This window comes from Hyla sarda, chromosome 2, assembly GCF_029499605.1.
Source record: "Hyla sarda isolate aHylSar1 chromosome 2, aHylSar1.hap1, whole genome shotgun sequence".
Taxonomy (NCBI): domain Eukaryota; kingdom Metazoa; phylum Chordata; class Amphibia; order Anura; family Hylidae; genus Hyla; species Hyla sarda.
The window spans coordinates 400318422-400338124 of NC_079190.1; the positions used below are offsets into that span (position 1 = coordinate 400318422).

The window sequence follows — 19703 nt, forward strand, 5'->3', positions numbered from 1 at the left end:
CCTTCATCATCCCACAGCCCCCCTTCATCATCCCACACCCCCTCGTCATCATCCCCTCGTCATCATCCCCTCGTCATCATCCCCTCGTCATCATCCCCTCGTCATCATCCCCTCGTCATCATCCCCTCCCCCCTTCATCATCCCTTTGTCATCATCCCACACCCCCCTTCATCATCCCTTTTTCATCATCCCCACCCTCCTTCATCATCTCCTTGTCATTATCCCATGCCCCCCCTTCATCATCCCCCTGTCATAATCCCCTTGTCATTATCCCATGCCCCCCCTTCATCATCCCCCTGTCATAATCCCCTTGTCATTATCCCATGCCCCCCCTTCATCATCCCCCTGTCATAATCCCCTTGTCATTATCCCATGCCCCCCCTTCATCATCCCCCTGTCATAATCCCCTTGTCATTATCCCATGCCCCCCCTTCATCATCCCCCTGTCATAATCCCCTTGTCATTATCCCATGCCCCCCCTTCATCATCCCCCTGTCATAATCCCCTTGTCATTATCCCATGCCCCCCCTTCATCATCCCCCTGTCATAATCCCCTTGTCATTATCCCATGCCCCCCCTTCATCATCCCCCTGTCATAATCCCTTTGTCATTATCCCACACCCCCCCCTTCATCATCCCCTTGTCATCATCACCACATGTCATCAGCCCCCCCCCCTCCCCCCTTCATCATCACTGCTTGTCAGTGTCTGATACAGTGGTCTTCAACCTGCGGACCTCCAGAGGTTTCAAAACTACAACTCCCAGCAAGCCCGGGCAGCCATTTGCTGGGACTGGTAGTTTTGAAACCTCTGGAGGTCCGCAGGTTGAAGACCACTGCGGCCTTTGACATCAGCCTGCCCCCTTTAGTTTTGTACTCTCCTCCGCTCGGCGGGACGTTAGGGTGCGCTGGTCCGGTGCTGCAGGACTGTCCGGTGGGGAGGTCGCTGCCCGGGCTTGCTGGGAGTTGTAGATTTGAAACATCTGGAGGTCCACAGGTTGAAGACCACTGAGGGCGGAGAGTTCACTCGAGTATAAGCTGAGGGGGGTGTTTTCAGCACGAAAAATCGTGCGCAAAAACTCTGCTTATACTCGAGTATATACTAGGGATCGACCGATTATCGGTATGGCCGATATTATCGGCCGACAATCACGATTTTGGCCATTATCGGTATCGGCAATTACCTTGCCATTAAGCCGATAATGCACCCCCCCCCCCCAAACTGCCCCCACCGCACCGCGACCGCCCCCACCCGACCCACCGCACCGCGACGGCATCTCCCACCCCCCCCCCCGACCCACCACGTCGCACCCCCCCACCGTAGTGCTGGGTGGTATACCGGTATGGATTTTTGTATCTTGGGCTTAAAGACTGAAAAAAAATAATCTAGAATACCCGTTTAAACTGATCTACGGTATTTATTTTTTAAATAGCTTCAGATCATATCTGTCAGTGATCATGTAGTAAAGATTTATCTTTAGTACTTTGCATGAGACTAACGTAAATATTTTTTATAGGTTGACGATGATGACGTGGATATAGATCAAAATAAAAACAAAAAAGGTCGCCGGAAAGCTGCATATGCTGGGGGGTTAGTCCTGGACCCCAAAGTTGGTGAGATTTATTTTTTTTTTTTCTCCTTTTAAAGTGATAAGCTTGCAGCAGTGTATATCAATGCTACCGACTATATTTTATGTAAATAATGTGTAAAGATTAGGACATGCCATCACTTTGATAGGTCGCAGCCTGATCTCTTGGACTGCCAACCTATTAAGGTAGTCCCCCTCATTGTGTTTCCCTTGCACAGCTGCTCCTGGCTGTGCAGGAACTTCATAGTGGCCTTATTCATTTGGGCTGACTGCACTTGACAGGTAGGGGCACCAGTGTGCTGGAGAAAAACATTGACTGGAGCACAGTGCTACAGTACAGATGTGTCCCCTTTATTCTCACGATCAGTGGGTGTCCGAGAGGTTAGACCCTTACTGATCATAAAGTGATTGAATATGCTAGCAATGGGAATACTCCTTTAACCACTTAACAACCAAGGATGTATATCTATGTCCTTGGCCGGCTCCCGTGATATAACGCGGGGTCACGCCACCGGAGCCAGATGTAGAGTGGACCCCGGGCCCAGGTAATTATAAAACCGGGGATGGGGGAGGCAATGGGGCCTGGGGGGTGCTACGCGGCGCGGCGGAAGGGGGCGCAGAGTGGTGCGGCGGTGGGGGGGGGGGGGTGGGTGGGTGGTCGGTGATAGAACTCAGGAACCCCGGACAGGCAGGGGGAGAGTAGCAGGTGGTGGCGGCGGTCTATGGCACCGCAAAAGCTACTGCAGTGCATTGATTTAAAGTGCCCGCTTTAAATCAATGATCTGCAGCGGTGTCGCGGGGGGATAAATAACCGATAACTTATACCGGAATATCGGTATAAGTTATCGGCTATCGGCCCTAACCTCCACCGATTATCGGTATCGGCCCTAAAAACCAATATTGGTCGATCCCTAATGGGAACTATAACACTGGAAAAAAATTTTTTTTTTTTAAAAAAGTTAATAAATGTGATTTAACCCTTTCCCTAATAAAAGTCCAAATCACCCCCCTTTTCCCATATAAAAAAAAGTAAAAATAAATATAATCATATGTGGTATCGCCGCGTGCATAAATGTCCAAACTATAAAAATATATCATTAATTAAACCGCATGGTCAATGGCGAACGCACAAAAAAATTCCAAAGTCCAAAATAAAGTATTTTTGGTCACTTTTTATATCATGAAAGAATGAATAAAAAGCAATCAAAAAGTCTGTCAATACAAAAATGGTACCGTGAAAAACTTTAGATCACGGTGCAAAAAAATGTACCCTCATACTGCTCCATACGCGGTAAAATAAAAAAGTTTTATAGGGGTCAGAAGATGACAATTTTAAACGTATACATTTTCCTGCATGAAGTTATGACCTACAGAATAAAGATAGGAGGAAAAAACTAAAGTGCAAAAACGGAAAACTTGTGGTCCTTAAAGGGGTACTCCGCCCCTGGCATCTTATCCCCTATCCAAAGGATAGGGGATAAGATGTTACATCGCCGCGGTCCCGCTGCTGGGGACCCCGGGGATCGCAGCTGCGGCCCCCCCCCCATCATTACTGCACAGAGCGAGTTCGCTCTGTGCGTAATGACGGGCGATACAGGGGCCGGAGCAGCATGACGTCATGGCTCCGCCCCTCATGATATCACGGCCCGTCCCCTTAATGCAAGTCTATGGCAGGGGGCGTGACAACCGCCACGCCCCTTTCCCATAGACTTGTATTGACGGGGCGGGCCGAGACGTCACGAGGGGCGGAGCCATGACGTAATGATGCTCCGGCCCCTGTATTGCTCGTCATTACGTGCAGAGTGATCTCGCTCTGCGCGGTAATGATAGCGGGGTGCCGCAGCAGCGATCCCCGGGGTCCCCAGCAGTGGGACCCTGGCGTTCTGACGTCTTATCAGATAGGGGATAAGAAGTCTAGGGGCGGAGCACCCCTTTAAGGGGTTAAATAATAAATTTGAGAGAGCCAAATGCTCTTCAATATTTGATTGGATGCAATCTAGCACAAAATTATTAATAGTCGTAATTTTAATGAAGGCCTTATTTTAACCCATTAAGGACAGTCTTTTTTGGCCTGGTGGACACAGCCAATATATTGTGATTCTTGGTCGCTGCATTGGGGGACACAGGAGACCATGGGTATTATGCTGCTACCACTAGGAGGCTGACACTGGGCAAAAAAGAAGTTTGCTCCTCCTAGCAGAATATACCCACCCACAGACGCAGACCTAATCTGTTTTAGCTTAGTATCAGTAGGAGGCAGACACAGGTCTGGAGTTCTCTCCAGACCTGGTCTTTTCTTTTATTATTTTCTAGTTCAATATGTCTAGTTAGGTTCTTTTTTTCTTGTTTTTTTTCTAGGTTGGGCGAAAGGAGCATGGCGCTACCTGATCTCCCACATGCGGCAAAGGGGCACAGTGCCTAGAGTATGGGCCGTTAACCCCTTATCACCAGTGCCTGGCCGAGTACCCTGGATTCTGGTTCCCCACTTGCCCCTGCCCGCCTCGCGCGATGCAGCGTGGCCATAAGCTGGCTGAAGCCGCCCTGGATGAGTATATACATTCTCCCGCCCCCTGCATTTATCTCCCTAGGGTCTCCCTTTTTGAGGTTTGAGCCCTTACTGGGGTATAGCTACTTCTAGACGCCATTATGGCGGTGGTGGTCCGGGCACCTCATGGCCTATGGGTTCTTTCTATGGGACTCTCCCTTCCTCGTATGGCTGCCCCTACCTGGGTGCCTGCCGGGAGTAGGTTTCTCCTCCATTGTATACAGTCCAGCACAGTTTCCTGAGGAACCTGCACACGGCAGGCTCCATGCACTTCTGCTCCTGCCTTACCTCAGCTTAACCAGCTGGGGTAATCTTTGGGCAGCAGTTTTACTTTCATTTTCAGCCCCCTGCATGGTCGCGGCCGACCCCCTGTTTTTGCCCCAGTTTTGGTTTGGCCATTTATCAGGCTCCTGTCAATTTAGTAGTCTGGAGTATTTCCCTCAGATCCCCTGCTTCCTAGTATGCTTTCCCTGGCCTTGAGAGCATTCCTATCGCATCTATTTATTTATTTTTTTGGGTACAATTAAGTGTTGTATCTGTTCTGATCAGTTTGATTTCTTATGTGCCCATTTCTGATATGCTCCCTACCTGGGGACCATATATTAAATGGATTTTTGAGACCTGGGGCCGATTTGGAAGCTTACTTCTGGCACCTTGGGCATTGACCCGTGATGGGAATTTCTTCGGTTACATGTGCCATTTTTCTGATATGTCCCCTATCTGGGGACCATGTGTTAAAGGGATATTTGAGAACGGGGCCGCTTGCAGAACTTTCTTCAGTCACCCTGATATAGCAGTATCTGCAGGTTCAGTGCACCAATTCATCTCGACACTCTGCTTCAGTGACCTCTGTCAGTGGGTTGTCTGTCCACTTAAAAACATTGCTGTGCTTTTCCATTGGTCCGCTTATTTGCGGCACATAGCCTGTTTTCCGAGTAACTGTTTCGGGCCTTGGCCAGTTTTCCGTGGCGACCTGTTGGTCATTTTACTGGGGTATAGAGTTTTTTTTGGCAGAGGTCCAGACTTCGAGACACTCATCAGCGTGGCTTGCCACTCTACCCCTACAGTCCCTTGGGGCTTACCAGGTGACCTGGAGGCACCCTGTCTGTTTTCACCGCTGGTCACCCATACCAAGTCTGCCACGGCTGAAGTCCTGTTACCTCACCACCTGTACCAGGTGGCTGACAAGGGTGCCCTGGCATGTGCAGCGGACTCTTTGCAGCTTCCATGGGGCTTGTCCGGTGTCAGATGGACTCTCTATGGCGCCCCATGGTTAGCGTATCGTCTGCAGCAGCTGCAGTTCCGGCACTCCATGGTGAGTGAGAGTTTGTCCGATGTACAGTGGAACCTCTCCGCCTCCCACGGAGCGTGTGATGTTTACAGCATCCGCGGCTACAGTTCCGGTACTCCACTATAAGAGTGAGTGGACCGATGTCTTATGGACCCTCTACTATGCCCATGGAGAGGGCGATGTCGACCACATCCGCAGCTGCAGTTCCGGCACTCCCCTGTGAATGGGAGTTGGCCGATGTACAATGGACTCTCTACGACTCCCATGGAGTGCGTGACGTTTGCTGTATCCGCGGCTACAGTTCTGGTACCCCACTATAGGTGTGAGTGGACCGCTGTAATATGGATGCTCCACAATGCCCATGGAGAGAGCGATGTCGGCCACATTCGCAGCTGCAGTTCTGGTACTCCACTGCACGTGGGAGTTGCCGAAGGGGTCTCCCTGCTTGTACATTGGGCTCTCTGCATCGTCCAGGGGAGCGTGTGGTCTGCTGGAACTTACGGCTTAGCTTCCTCCCTTCCTGTTGGGGGTGTCCAGTGGCTGTGTTCCTGCTGGTACATTCTACAGCAGCAGTGACCACTTTACCAATGCCATGGGTGGTGTAACGTTGCTCTTCAGAGATACCTGCTATGGCTCTGAAGGGCTCCTACATAGAGCACGGGAAAGTTGCTGGTTTGGCAAAATTGAATCCCTGGTTCAAGCCCTCTCGTGGGTAAACACCTTAACGGGCAGCTCTAGTACTTCGCATTAATTGGAAATCCATGCTATGATTGTTTCTTTCACAACGGCGGTTCTGGTACCCTGCTAATAGTAAGAAAGGCCCCTGCGCATTCACCGGACACTTGGACAGTTATGGCATCCATCTTTCCCCCTTCCTCCTGTGGAGTTTCCGTGGCTTTCAAGGGGGTAGTAATTCATGGGCTACCTGCTGTAGCGCTCTCAGCCAGCGCACTCCCCCCTTCTTTAGAAAGGTCAGGTTTGTGGACTGATCACTACAGCCATTTCACTTGTTCATTTCAGTCAATTGCAGATTGCAGGGTATCTGGGTGAAGGTGACTTCATGTCAAGGTTTAATGGATTCTGGCTCTGTCTAGTCCAGGGTTCTCTTTCCATGTCCCACAGAGGGCGTAATGGTGAGCTTGTGAGCCTTCTGCTCTGGCTGATTTTTCCATTACGTGCTCCCTTTCATGGAAAGAGTATTAGTGGTCTTGCTACCTACTACTATTGCCTACATTTGCTAATGCGGTCATTTCTCCTTTTCTAGCTGCCGTATTGACGGTCTTAGGCGATCCCTCCTATGGAGAGTTCAGCCATCTTGTTAACCCCTTCAGTTGCCGTCCTCGGGGTAGCTTGGTGGGCTGCCTGTTTTCAGACACTTCACTTCTCTTTCCCAAAGGGAGTTCTGCAGGCCTTGTACGGTTCCTGTTTGTGTTCTTGCAGCCGTCGTCCTTCGCCCTCCTAGTCTAGGATAGTTTGTCTTGGTTCCTATTCTTCCTCTCCCATCTGTCCAACTTCCTGTCGGCGGAGTGCTGCGGGATTTGGCATTTGACGGTGTGGTGGTTGAGACCATGGTTCTAAGGGCCCGCGGCTTCTCTTCCCAGGTAATTCGCACCATGCTTAGGGCTTGCAAGCCCTCCTCTTCGAAAATTTACCACCGTACCTGGCGGTCTTACTTTTGTTGGTGCGAAGCTCAATCTTTTTCTCCAGTTACCTTTTCCGTGCCATGTCTCCTTTCCTTTTACAGTCGGGGTTGGAACTAGGGCTGGCTCTCAGTTCCCTTAAGGGTCAGGTTTCGGCCCTTTCTATTCTTTTTCAGCATCCTCTGGCTTCCAATTCTCATGTCCGGACCTTCCTCCAAGGAGTGGCACATGCGGCCCCTCCTTACTGGTCCCCGTCTCCCCCTTGGGACTTGAACTTAGTTCTAGGCGCTCTCCAGGGTGCACCCTTTGAGCCCCTTAGGAAGGTTCCCCTTCGCCTCCTTTCCTGGAAAGTGGCTTTTCTTATAGCTATTACCTCCATTAGGAGAGTTTCTGAACTGGCAGCTCTCTCCTGCCGTTCCCCTTTTTTGATAATTCATCAGGACAAGGTTGTTTTCCGACCAGATCAGTCTTTCTTGCCTAAAGTCGTTTCGGCCTTTCATCTCAACGAGGACATCATCCTTCCGTCCTTTTGTCCCGCTCCTTCTCATCCTAGGGAGCGTATGCTTCACAAATTGGATGTGGTTCGAGCGGTTCGGACTTATCTTTCCGTCTCCTCTTCCTTTTGTCAGTGCGATTCTTTTTTCGTTCTTACAGAAGGCCGTCGGAAGGGACAGCCTGCTTCTAAGGCCACCATTTCTCGGTGGATCCGATGTGCTATTTCGGAAGCTTACCGCTGCAAGGGGAGCACCCCACCTTTCAGGGTTTTGGCTCATTCCACCCGCTCTGTGGGAGCATCCTGGGCTCTCCGAAACAAGGCCTCGGCCTCGCAGATCTGTAAAGCGGCCACTTGGTCGTCTTTACACACTTTTTTTCAAAATTCTATCAGGTTCATACCTTCGCATCGGCTGATGCTAGTCTGGGCCGTAAGGTGTTGCTGGCGACGGCGGTGGTACAGCCGACTGCCTGACCTTTTTTATTCTCTGCCCACCCAAGGGACGGCTTTGTTACGTCCCAGAGTCTGTGTCCCCCAATGGAGCCGAAAGAGAAATTTTTTAGACTTACCGTAAAATCTCTTTCTCGAAGGATCCATTGGGGGACACAGCTCCCGCCCTTTTCTGGGGTTCCTTTTCGGTTATCTGTCCGAGGGAGTGTTCAGTTATTATTTCTTCGGGTTCTCGGACAGTTCGTGGTTTTTTTCCTTTGACCTGTCGGTCTCCTCCTATTGCTCTGAGACTAAACTGAATTGCTCAGTGGCCTGGAGGCGGGTATATCCTGCTGGGAGGAGCCGACTTTTTGGTTACCATAGTGTCAACCTCCTAGAGACAGCAGAATATACCCAGAGTCTGTGTCCCCTTATGGATCCTTAGAGAAAGAGATTTTACGGTAAGTCTAAAAAATCTCCTTATTTATTTCCAGTTTACCATCTTTTGATCACATTTATTTTTAATGCTCAGGACCCCTTGAACTTTAAACGGGTACTCCAGTAAAACATATATATATATATTTTTAAATCATCTGGTACCAGAAAGTTAAACAGATTTTGTAAATTACGTCTATTTAAAAATCTTAACCCTTCCAGTACTTATCAGATGCTGTATGCTCCAGAGGAAGTTCTTTTCTTTCTAAATTTTCTGTTTCACCACATTGCTCTCTGCTGACACCTCTGTCCATGTCTGGAACTGTCCAGAGTAGCAGCAAATCCCCATAGCAAACCTCTCCTGCTCTTGACAGTTCCTGAGACAGACAGGTGTCAGCAGAGAGCACTGTGGTCAGACAGAAAAGAAATTTAAAAAGAAAAGAACTTCTAAAGTACCCCTTTTAATGGTATAAAGCAGTAAGTATTTTCAGGCATTTCTCTGTTATAAGGGTCCAGAGCGGATTTTGTTTTCTTTGCTATTATGTAAGGACTAGTTGCTTTGGTTGCTATACTTGGCTGCCCCTAGCTATGTAGATTTGTCATCAGTGATTAGAATAATTTCTAGTATTCTTATGTAATATCTTTTTCTCTTTAGGGTTTTATGACAAGTTCATTTTACTTCTGGATTTCAACAGCTTGTACCCCTCCATTATACAAGAGTATAACATCTGTTTCACCACAGTGCATCGAACAGCTGCCCAGAATACAAAAGAGGTTGGTGAGCGTCATAGTGATCACAGGCACAATCGTGCCTACAAGTGCCTGTGTCCAAGTATTTGTGCGCAAAGACTGCGTTTATGGAAATGTCTGCTCTCCTGAGAAAGGGAAACGTGACAAACACTATTCTCTTTAGGAGAAAGACCTTATGTGACCTACAGTATAATAACTTTTCAGGTGATCATGGTACAAATAGACATTCTGGCAAATAAATTCTATCCTACAATGTGTGTGTGTGTGTGTGTGTGTGTGTGTGTATATATATATGTATGTGTGTGTGTGTGTGTGTATATATGTGTGTGTGTGTGTGTGTGTGTGTATATATATATATATATATATATATATATAATGATTTTCTTGTATAGAACAAATATAATCCATCATCTTCTTTAAACTGAACATTTGTTAATGTTTCTGACTAAAAAGGTAGTATTGGTCAGTCATTACGAGCTGTCACCTCAGAGGTCATGCTTACCTTATAACAGTGTTTTCCAACCAGGCTGCCTCCAGCTGTTGCAAAACTACAACTCCCAGCATGCCTGGACAGCCTTCGGCTGTCCAGGCATGCTGGTAGTTGTAGTTTTGCAACAGCTGGAGGCAGCCTGGTTGGGAAACACTACCTTAGAAACACAGCACACAGCTTAACTAGCTCCTGCATAACGTGACAGAACCTTTTTCTGCAAACCTGCCATGAGCAATGGGTTAATTGTACTGCTATCCAGTTGATAACAAGCCATGTTTTCCTTTTATGAATAAAATTGCTAGTGCTTCTGGAAGCAGTCTGTTTGATTCTGATTTTTCTTTTTTGGCTGCTTGGCGTCTTGTAAGATAATCAGCACATTTGAGCGGGGACAGAGGTTTAGGACACATTATAGCTACAAGAGACTAGCAAATGTTGCTGCTTGAGATGCTCTCCTGTGTTTGCAGCGGGATGGAAGCAGAATTAAGGATTGTGTTGCATAATGGTTTTCTTCTGTGCTGTTTTTGCAGGGTGAGGATCAAGAAGAGATTCCAGAGCTACCTAGTTCAGATCTAGAAATGGGAATCTTACCTCGGGAGATCCGGAAACTAGTGGAGAGAAGACGTCATGTCAAGCAACTGATGAAGCAGCCTGACCTCAATTCAGATGTGTACCTGCAGGTAATAATAGGCAGAAGGCCTGTTGGTTGTAAGGGGGATGAGTGTCTACTTGTGTATAAGGTTTAAAAAAAAAAAAAAAAAATTCTTACGTTGTCTTGGCCCCTGCCATTTTTTTTTTTGTGTTGTAGATGACCACCAAACCAGTCACCGCAATATGCCTTTACAGGTGCACATCTAAAAACACATGATGATAATATGCACAAAGAACATAAGCAGCCAGATCATCGCATAGCCTTTTACAATGTTTTATTAAAAGAAGCAGTTCTGAGTTCTTTAATTCTTTAATCTTAAAAGAGAAAAATTGTCACAAGGGTTCAATACAACATTTTTGTAGGAAAACGCTGTGGCAGGCTCAGAATTTTTTTTTTTTTTATGTGATGGGATGTAGGGGTAGTGGTCATTGCTAAGCTTTAATGCATTGTTGCTTGAAGGGGGTTATATACTTTTTAAATTTTTTATTTATTTATACTATGCTTTCTTCACTTATTCTTTTTCTTATGTCTATTTTATGTTCAGTATGACATCAGACAGAAAGCTCTGAAGCTCACTGCCAACAGCATGTATGGCTGTCTGGGCTTTTCATACAGCAGATTTTATGCCAAGCCTCTGGCTGCACTGGTCACCCATCAAGGGCGGGAGGTAAGTTTTTACCCCGACAATATTTTAGATTTATGGTAATCGTGCTAACAAATTACAATAGCTGATTAAATTCACGGCACATTGGTTGTAGAAGCTTCATTGTAGTTTCCATATTGCCGTCCTTAACTTCTGTCCCTCACATATTTTGTGTGCTTTACAAGTCTAGCAGATGGATATCTATTGCGCGTTTCTTGATGGAGATAATATAAAGTTTTTGTGAAACAATGTTTTTTTTTGCTTATTGTATTGTATATATTGTATTCTATATAATGCACTAAAATATAGAATTAGAAAGGATAGATAGCTGCAGACATAACAAGAAGGGATCAGAAGAGCATTGTATGATCTCTCTAGTATGAGTTCTAATAATATTTTGCCTTTTTCAAATGCCATATACTGTGCCCGTGAGCACAGTGCCCTCAATTTGTTTAACTTCTATGGCATTGTGGCGGATTTCACACAGTCTATAGCTTTTCTCCTAATATTATGTTGGTTCTTAATTGTTTAAAAAGAAAATTAAAAATGACCTCTGTTATAGTCTGTTCTCAGTGTATACAAGGATAAAATGTTTTACAATTTAAAGGACAGGTTAATACTTACATTAGTGGTGACACAATTTCTGCTTGTGCTCATGCAGGGTAATATGTGAAAATGATTTGTCTGCCTTCACCATGTCTGTTCAGCCAGCGTATGTACCGAACAGGCTGGAAGGTTCACGCAGCAGATGTTTCACTAGGTGGCGATAGATACTTTTAGATCATTAAACAATTAAGAGATTTCATGCATCTGAACTTTTGTTTTCACTGTTAAGGAGCCTCGTAATAGTGTGAAAGGGCTCCAATTAGTTTTTGTTTTTCTGCCCCTTCTCTGAGTTAATTAGTTGACTCAATCAACATTTATTACAATATCAGCAACTTCTGTTGTCTGTCTATTTATTTTTTTATTTTAACTGCACAAGCGTCTTAAATGAATCACCCCATGCCTATTGTATTGGCAGTGTAATTTAATTTGTAGAATTGCGTTGACCTTAAAATAAATTCTTCGGTTAGATTATTTTTTTTGTAGATGTGTTGTGTAATATACCAAGCTAACTGTGTGTCATACATAGGTCTGCAGTTTTCATACATGTTTCTATATGAGTGAATGTTGTTTTATTAAATCCTGTGTAGTTTTAGTAAGGGGTGGTCTTTAATGCAGTAGTATAAATCAACACCACTGTGCCTCCAACTTCTTCTTTTTCATCTCTGACCGTGACTATTCGTGTTTACATTATTTTGGTAACCAATATGTCAGAGACTGTATGGTAATACAGCTGTGCCCAGCAAACTGGTGTATACTATATGGCCTTACATACATAACTGTTGTTTCATAATTTGCCAGCAGATTTCTGGCTTGTTCAGTAATGGATGTAGCTATCCTATTCCGCTTTATATTCTGGTGCCAGTCTTGGTTCTTGCAGCTGTCTACCATTTTTTTTTTCATTAGTTGTCATGGGTTTATATAACAACCCCCCCCCCCCTTTTTTTTTTCTTTCTAATTTTAAAAGAAAAATCTTCTCGTTGCCAGAAACTGCCTTCTACATTCTTGTTGAACTGTTGGTATTTTAGTTGCTTAAATATAATTTAAGATGTTAGTTATAGGGAATGTTAACATGTACTGGATCAGCTTCATATTTTTACTGCATATATTCAGCAGCTGATTGTTACCCATTGAAGTTAATGGGTAGCAGAATCAGCTTCACAAAATATGCAGCAGATCCGGTAGTTGTTGTTCCGTTATTCCATATTTTGTTTGTCATTTTTAACTGTCCCCAACAGGGACTGTAATCTAGAGTTTTTTTTTTTTTACAGGGATTCACGCACATCTTTTTGTAGCTACCAGACACAACCATCTGCATGTAATTGTGCAAGGGTAAAGAAGAATGGGGCTTGCTGAGGCTCTATAGACCCTTTAGTGGGATGGTGGATGTTCAGGAAGTATAGACTGGTAATATTAAAGGGGTACTCCGGTGAAAACCTTTAACTCTCTGGCACCAGTTGATTTAAAAGAAAAAACATATTTGTAAATTACTTCATCTACTACTTAATCCTTCCTGTACTTATTAGCTGCTGAATACTACAGAGGAAATTATTTTCTTTTTGGAATGCTCTCTGATGACATCACGAGCACAGTTCTCTCTGCTGACGTTATTATAATAATAATAACGCTTTATTTGTCGTCCTTAGTGGGATTTGAACCCAAGTCCCCAGCACTGCAAGGCAGCAGTGCTAACCACTGAGCCACCATGCTGCCCTTAGCATACATCTGCTATGCACGGTTGCTAAAATGGACAGAGATGTCAGCAGAGAGCACTGTGCTCGTGATGTCATCAGTGTTCAAAAAAGAAAGGAATTTCCTCTGTAGCATTCAGCAGCTAATAAGTACTAGAAGGATTCCGATTTTTTAATTGAAGTAATTTACAAATATGTTTAGCTTTCTGCCACCAGTTGATTTAAAAGAAAAAAGGTTTTCACCGGAGTACCCCTTTAAGGAGGAACTAGGGCCAACCCCCCAAAATTGAGATTTTGCGGTCATTGAATAGCTTAGTGCGCAGATCAAACACCTTTTTTACAGTTTCTTGATATGCTCTTCTGTTCCTGAGAGTTTATAGTTTGTCTGTTATTTCAGGTAATCTGTCCGATGAGCGTGAACTTAATTAGTGGGAGTGATTATCAGGTGATTGGCGGGATTATACACTGGCACCTTAAAGATACAGTGCAGAAAAAAAATATATGTACTTAATTTTTGCTTATATAGTGCAGCATAGGCTATTAATTTATTAAATAATAAAGTAGAGGCCTTGTGTATATCTATATAGTGGATGTGGCATGCATGGGTTTTCACCACTTTTGGTTTCCTATTTTACCGCTAACATAGTTTTCTAAGGCTTCTTACATTTTCCCAGAAAAGGGGATAGTCTAATCACTGTACATGCTCTGAGTCCTATCTAAGTGCAGCAAGTGATAGATCAGTGATGTAGAACTTTTATCTGCTAATTCACACTGTACTGTCACACAGGAGAGCAGTGTCAGACTCCATCACACATGAAGCACTATAGAATCTGCACACAGCAGATAAACAGGCAGTGTGATCAGGGGAGGTGTATAACTCTGCAGCTGATCATTGTAAGAACTCTTCTACTATCACTGCTTTCCTGGTCCCCTAGGGTGGGAAGCATTATATGCATAGATTCACATACAGATGAATAAGAAGGGTGGAGCTGGGAGGGGTCAGAGCTTCCAGGATAGATTTGATAGGTAAGGATGTGATCTTATTCACAGTAAGGGTATGTTCACATTTTGGAGAATTCAGCATTTTTTCCTGCATTCCACACTATCCGCAGAAATGTAAGCCCCATTGACTTCAATAGGATTCCCCTGCGGAATTCTGTTAAATTATAAGACAAGACTTAGGCTAGGTTCACACTACGGAATCTCCTTGGATGAAACAGTTGGGGGTAGGTTAGCATTATATAGGCAGAGAAAATAGATAAATTAAAATGTTCCTGCTATGGTGGTACTTTAAAAAAAATGTAAAAATAAATGCTGCAGCCTCATTTAGATGGTGATATTGTACTCACCTATGTTCACTCTTGATCAGTTAAGAAAAGGTAGCTAATCCCCACAAATTGGACTTGTGGTATTCCTGAAAGAGCAATTTAAATTCTTTCCCATGCTGACGTGCTTAGTTTATTGTTTGGCCGTACCATGACAGCATTTGTTACTTGACTGTATCTAATGTGCAAAAGTACACGGGTAAGCACTTGAGGAAGATGCCTGAGTTACTTGGGTGTCCAATTGAGTTAGTGGTTAGCACTTTGGTGCCAAGCAAAGATGTAAATCTGTGTTTTGTATTTTTTTTATGTATGCAATGGCTCGATCTTTGAGTTTTTTAACATACTTTTGGTCAGTGTTATTTTTTTCCCCGTTCTCTCACAGCAGCTGGTCTAGATAACAAGGCAGAACCTTTTGGCTAAGCCCAGCAACCTTTCTCTGTTACACAGGGCATGCCAAGCATGTATGATAGATTATCACAAAGATCTTTCTATTGGTGGAGATTTGTTTCGCCCCTGCCCTTTCTACTTCTGACACAACTGAAACCTACACCGTCTTCACAACTGTTGCATCTTTCCATTTTTCTTTTTAATTTTTATTTATAGCGCTCTCATTGTTTCCAGAACTTGTTACATTGATTCGTCTGTATAGTTGTTCTGAATATGTTCCCAGGTTTCTTCTAGAATCTGGTGATAGGGTACAATGAAACAATTGCCACTTGATGTGATTACAGGATCCAGATGTCGTCTACTCGAGGTTCCATATGTGCTTAATTCTACAGTTTCAGCATTAGGAGAATTGCGAGTAACTGTATGGATGGGATTTACGTTTTAGTTCTTCATTATAGTTTCTCTTGTGATTTTCTTAATGTTACTAGTGAATAATAGGCGTTGCAGAATATTTACTTGGGAAAGATACCAATAAATTACCCATTCCCGATATACATGTAAATAGTTGTTTATAGAAATGCTGGACCCATTTTTATTTTTATCGAAGAGCCGAGGTGCGTACTCTCGAGTCACTAAAGTGCAAGTAAAAAGTGCAAGTGTTCACATAAAAAAAAGTGCACGAGGATGCAGTCCATCGCAAGCCTGTCTCTGAAAGGAGAGAGGCCCCCCACCAAACAAACCCTTTGCCTCCAGGCCAGAAGGCACCTGCAAGGTTCCAGGTACAATGTCCCCTTTTTCCAAAGTTACTCAGGGACAGAAGGGTGTTCCTGGTGAATAACTAGACTTTAACCAAGTTGCCACCTAGGAACCAGTAAAACCAGTTTGGCATTCCTGCCGAAGCAGGAATGCCACAGGGCATGGCAGGGAGGTGAGGAACATAATGGCCACACACTGCTCCCCTAGACCTGCAGGAGGGACACCCAGAAGGGCAACCGCACCCTAACCAAATCCTAGTGAGCATAGTGAAGAAACATAAAGAATAAATAAGTGGATGTGTACAGTGTGAAAACTCCTCTGCTGCTAGAGGTGAGTGCTCAGAAGAGTGAGAGATAAAGTGTGTGCTATGTGCCATCAGTCAAGTGGGGTCTCTACTCCCAAGTGAGTTCCGGCACCCTAGGGAACTTTTGCACCTCGGCTCTTACCCTACCTGAACCTTAGGGCGAGATCCAGAGAGTACAGGTCGCTTCAGGGTCCGCCGCCCGGACACACAGCAGACCATAGGCCTGTTTGGATGTGAGCATGTGGATGTATTGACACTGGTGTAAGATTGACAGGTCCCAACGGCCGAACCTGTAACATCTGTCCCCTCAGATTTTGCAATTTTCATAAAAATTTTGAAAATTGCTGCTATACTTTGAAGCCCTCTAATTTTTTCAAAAAGTTCAAATATGTCCATTTTATGATGTGAATCAATATAAAATTTATTTGGAATATCGATGCAAGTAACAACGAAAATTTACCACTAACATAAAGTAGAATATGTCACGAGAAAACAATCTCAGAATCAGAATAATCGGTAAAAGCATCTTAGAGTTATTAATGGTTAAAGTGACAGTGATCAGAATTACAAAAAATGGCTCAGTCCTTAAGATGAAAATGAGCTGCGTCCTTAAGGGGTAAAGGCCAAAATGGGCTGAGTCCTTAAGGGGTTAAAGGGGTTGTTTCATGAAGCATAGTTGGTCCAATCAGATGTGTAATACATACATATATGTAAAGGAGTACTTCTCCCCCATAGATCTGATCACTTCATGATGGCTGTGTTGTTTTCTTGCTTGCATGTGCAGTGGAGACCATGTGACCACCTTGGTGGTTCTTAACCAAGGACAGCTGGTTACCAATACAATGCAGGCGGCACATGGGGGATTCAAAAGTGTGTGTGTGTGTGTGTGTGTATGTATGTATATATATATATATATATAATATTATGGGATGCACCGAAATACGGGGGTTTCCTGCCGATAATTTCGGTTGGCGTGGCCTAAAATATGGGGTTGGCTTTCAACTTGTGCTCTCTCCGGTGTGAGGTGCAGAACTGCACACCGGCACCTCACACTGACGCTACACTACCTTATCCTCCCTGTGCCGTGGGAGGGAACTCGGGCAGTCTGTATTCCCTGCTCCAGATCCATCAGGGCTGGCCAAGATAAAGTGTTGCTTGGGAGATACAGAAGTAAAAAAAAAAATCCTATACAACCCCATGTATGGAAAAATCGGAAAGTTATAGGTAGGATATAAGGGGGAGATTTATCAAAACATGCTGAGGAAAAATGGAGTAGTTGCCCATAGCAACCAATCAAATAGGTTTGTACCCCTATAGTGAGTCCTGGTGTCAATGTTTAGTGAGTGGCAGTGCTGTGGCTCCAAGCTCGGCCATTACCTTCTATAGCCACCCCACGTCCCCTTCAAGTTCAACATAAACAATGTATATTTATGTGTGTATTATCTCTCCTTTTCAGAAAGGCCTATATAGCATTGTGATAAAACACCTTTTAAAGGGGTACTCTGGCCCTAAGACATCTTATCCCCTATCCAAAGTATAGCGAATAAAATGCGTGATCGTGGGGCTCCCACCACTGGGCACCCCCCACAATCTTTCATGCAGCACCCCACTATCATCAGCCTCCGGAGCAAACATCACTCCAGGTCTGAGGAATCCCGATCACGGGGCCGGAGTATTGTGACGTCACTGCTCATTCCTCAGACCTGGAACGATGTTCGCTCCGAAGGCTGATGATAGCGGGGTGCTGCATGAAAGATTGTGGGGGTTGCCCAGCGGTGGGGACCCCTGCGATCAGGCATCTTATCCCCTATCCTTTGGATAGGGGATAAGATGTCTTAGGGCTGGAGCACCCCTTTAAGCACATATTTTATGGGTCTTCCTTTCTGCTTGCCTGCAGTGTTGTTATAGTGTAGCATTGCAGTGAAATAAAATAGCACCAAATGAAACAATAGAAAATATTTTAATGGTAGCATGTCATTGTGTCATGTGAGCGTCATCAAAGCACTGCCGGCATGCCAGAAATGTATGCTTCTGCTGTTCATTCTGCACCAGTTGTTGGACTATGAAGGTCATTCTGGCTTTGTCTCCGCACTCCCCCTTCCTTGAATAGCATGTATAGATTGAGCCAATCCTCAGCACTTCTGTCAGGTTAGGCATCTTTCACAAGTGAATTCAGATGTGGAGGACTATATAGAAAGCACAATTTAGATGTTAGGGAGCATCGGACATTTTATGGTAGAACTATATAACTTCTAAGAGGATTAATTGGTTGAGGAATATCTGTCTTAACTTTTTGTGTATGTCTGAATTATAAAAACATTTATGGAGCATATAAACCCAGTGATGTGACATTGGAAAATTGGCTAGTTAAAAAAAAAAAATTCAGATAATATGTAAAACTTCTGCACTAGGCTTTTTTTCTGCTAATTTGTTGTGAAATCTGTGTGTTATGTGCAGTGCAATGGGTCAATTCTGTGGCATAGCAATCCACAGCATATAAGATACGCCATTACTTGAGCAGTGAAGGTCCACCTGCCAGGAAGGACCCTCACCGATCGTGAGAATGAATAAAGCTCTTATTGGGTACTGCCTCGAATTGAGTATTCACTGCACAGCCGGTGCTCCTGTTTTGCAGAGTGAATGGGTCAATGCTGCCACTACCTGCGCGGCCAGTGTCAGAAAATTCAGCAGTGCAGGAAAACAACTTTAAAAAAAGCTTTTTCTATCATCACCTGAAAAACGTATTTTCTCTATCGGCTCCATTGGGGGACACAGACCGTGAGTGTATGCTGCTGTCTCTAGGAGGTGTGACACTATGGTAATAAGTACCCAGCAGGATATACCTGCCTTCAGGCCCTGAGGTAATCGGTTTAAGCTTAGTGTCTGAAGGAGGTAGACATGGTCTGGAATTCTCCAGACCAGGTCTTCTGATTTTTTGTTTTCCTAGTTAGGGACGTGTTAGTTTTTTTATTCCTTTTTCTTTCCTGTTTTCAGGTGGGGACTCAGGGACTCCGGTTCCCTGTTTCCCCATTGCGAGTAAGGGGGCACAGACATTGCGTATATGCGCTGTTCACCCTCCCTCGTCAACGGTCACCGCCTGGGTTGGTACCTCATGGGTCCGGGTCCCCCTATTTACCTGCTCGCCTCGCTCGCGCATAGCAGCCAGGCGTGATGCAGGTGACAAAAGCTGACTGAAGACTTCACTGAAGACTCCATTAGGAAAGTTCTTCTGACTGAGGTAAGTACTTTCCCCCTTTTCTCCTTAGGTGCGGACTTGCAACCTCTGGAGACCCCCTGTTTTTGGCCCACCTTTTCAGGTTATAGAGCTGGTTTATACAGGGGCTGGACTTTTTATTCTGGGGGAGCAGTGGGATTTTAGGGGGCATGTAATCTGTGTTTTACTTCACTGTGTGTGTGGTTACTTTGACCGCAGCGCCTTATATGCGGCTTACAGCCGCGGCGCTTGTGGGGGCTGGGTGCTCTGAGCGCCGGCTTACTTTCACTTTCTCCGGCAGTCTCTGCCGGCGTATAGGCGCCCGCTCTATTCGGGACAAAGAGCGGGCGCCATTACTTCTTCTCGGTCAGTCTGTAGCTCCGCCCACAGGGCTGTCGGAGCTCTTCAGAGGCGCGAAGTAGCCTCCAATCAGCGCCGTGGGCGCGATTTTCAGTTAGGAGGGGCCAATTA

At 45.0% G+C, this 19703-nt stretch overlaps 1 protein-coding gene and 1 pseudogene across 1 annotated transcript in view; both read left to right on the forward strand.

Moving 5' to 3' along the window:
• The window catches only part of POLA1 (DNA polymerase alpha 1, catalytic subunit), a gene marked incomplete in the record, with an annotated part of 464240 nt that overhangs the window by 139655 nt on the left and 304882 nt on the right, over window positions 1–19703 (forward strand). The window contains 4 exon segments of the mRNA XM_056558791.1: window positions 1516–1612; window positions 9076–9194; window positions 10188–10337; window positions 10854–10976. Coding sequence (XP_056414766.1) covers window positions 1516–1612; window positions 9076–9194; window positions 10188–10337; window positions 10854–10976 — 489 coding nt within the window.
• LOC130359798 (U2 spliceosomal RNA) lies at window positions 4632–4836 on the forward strand (annotated as a pseudogene).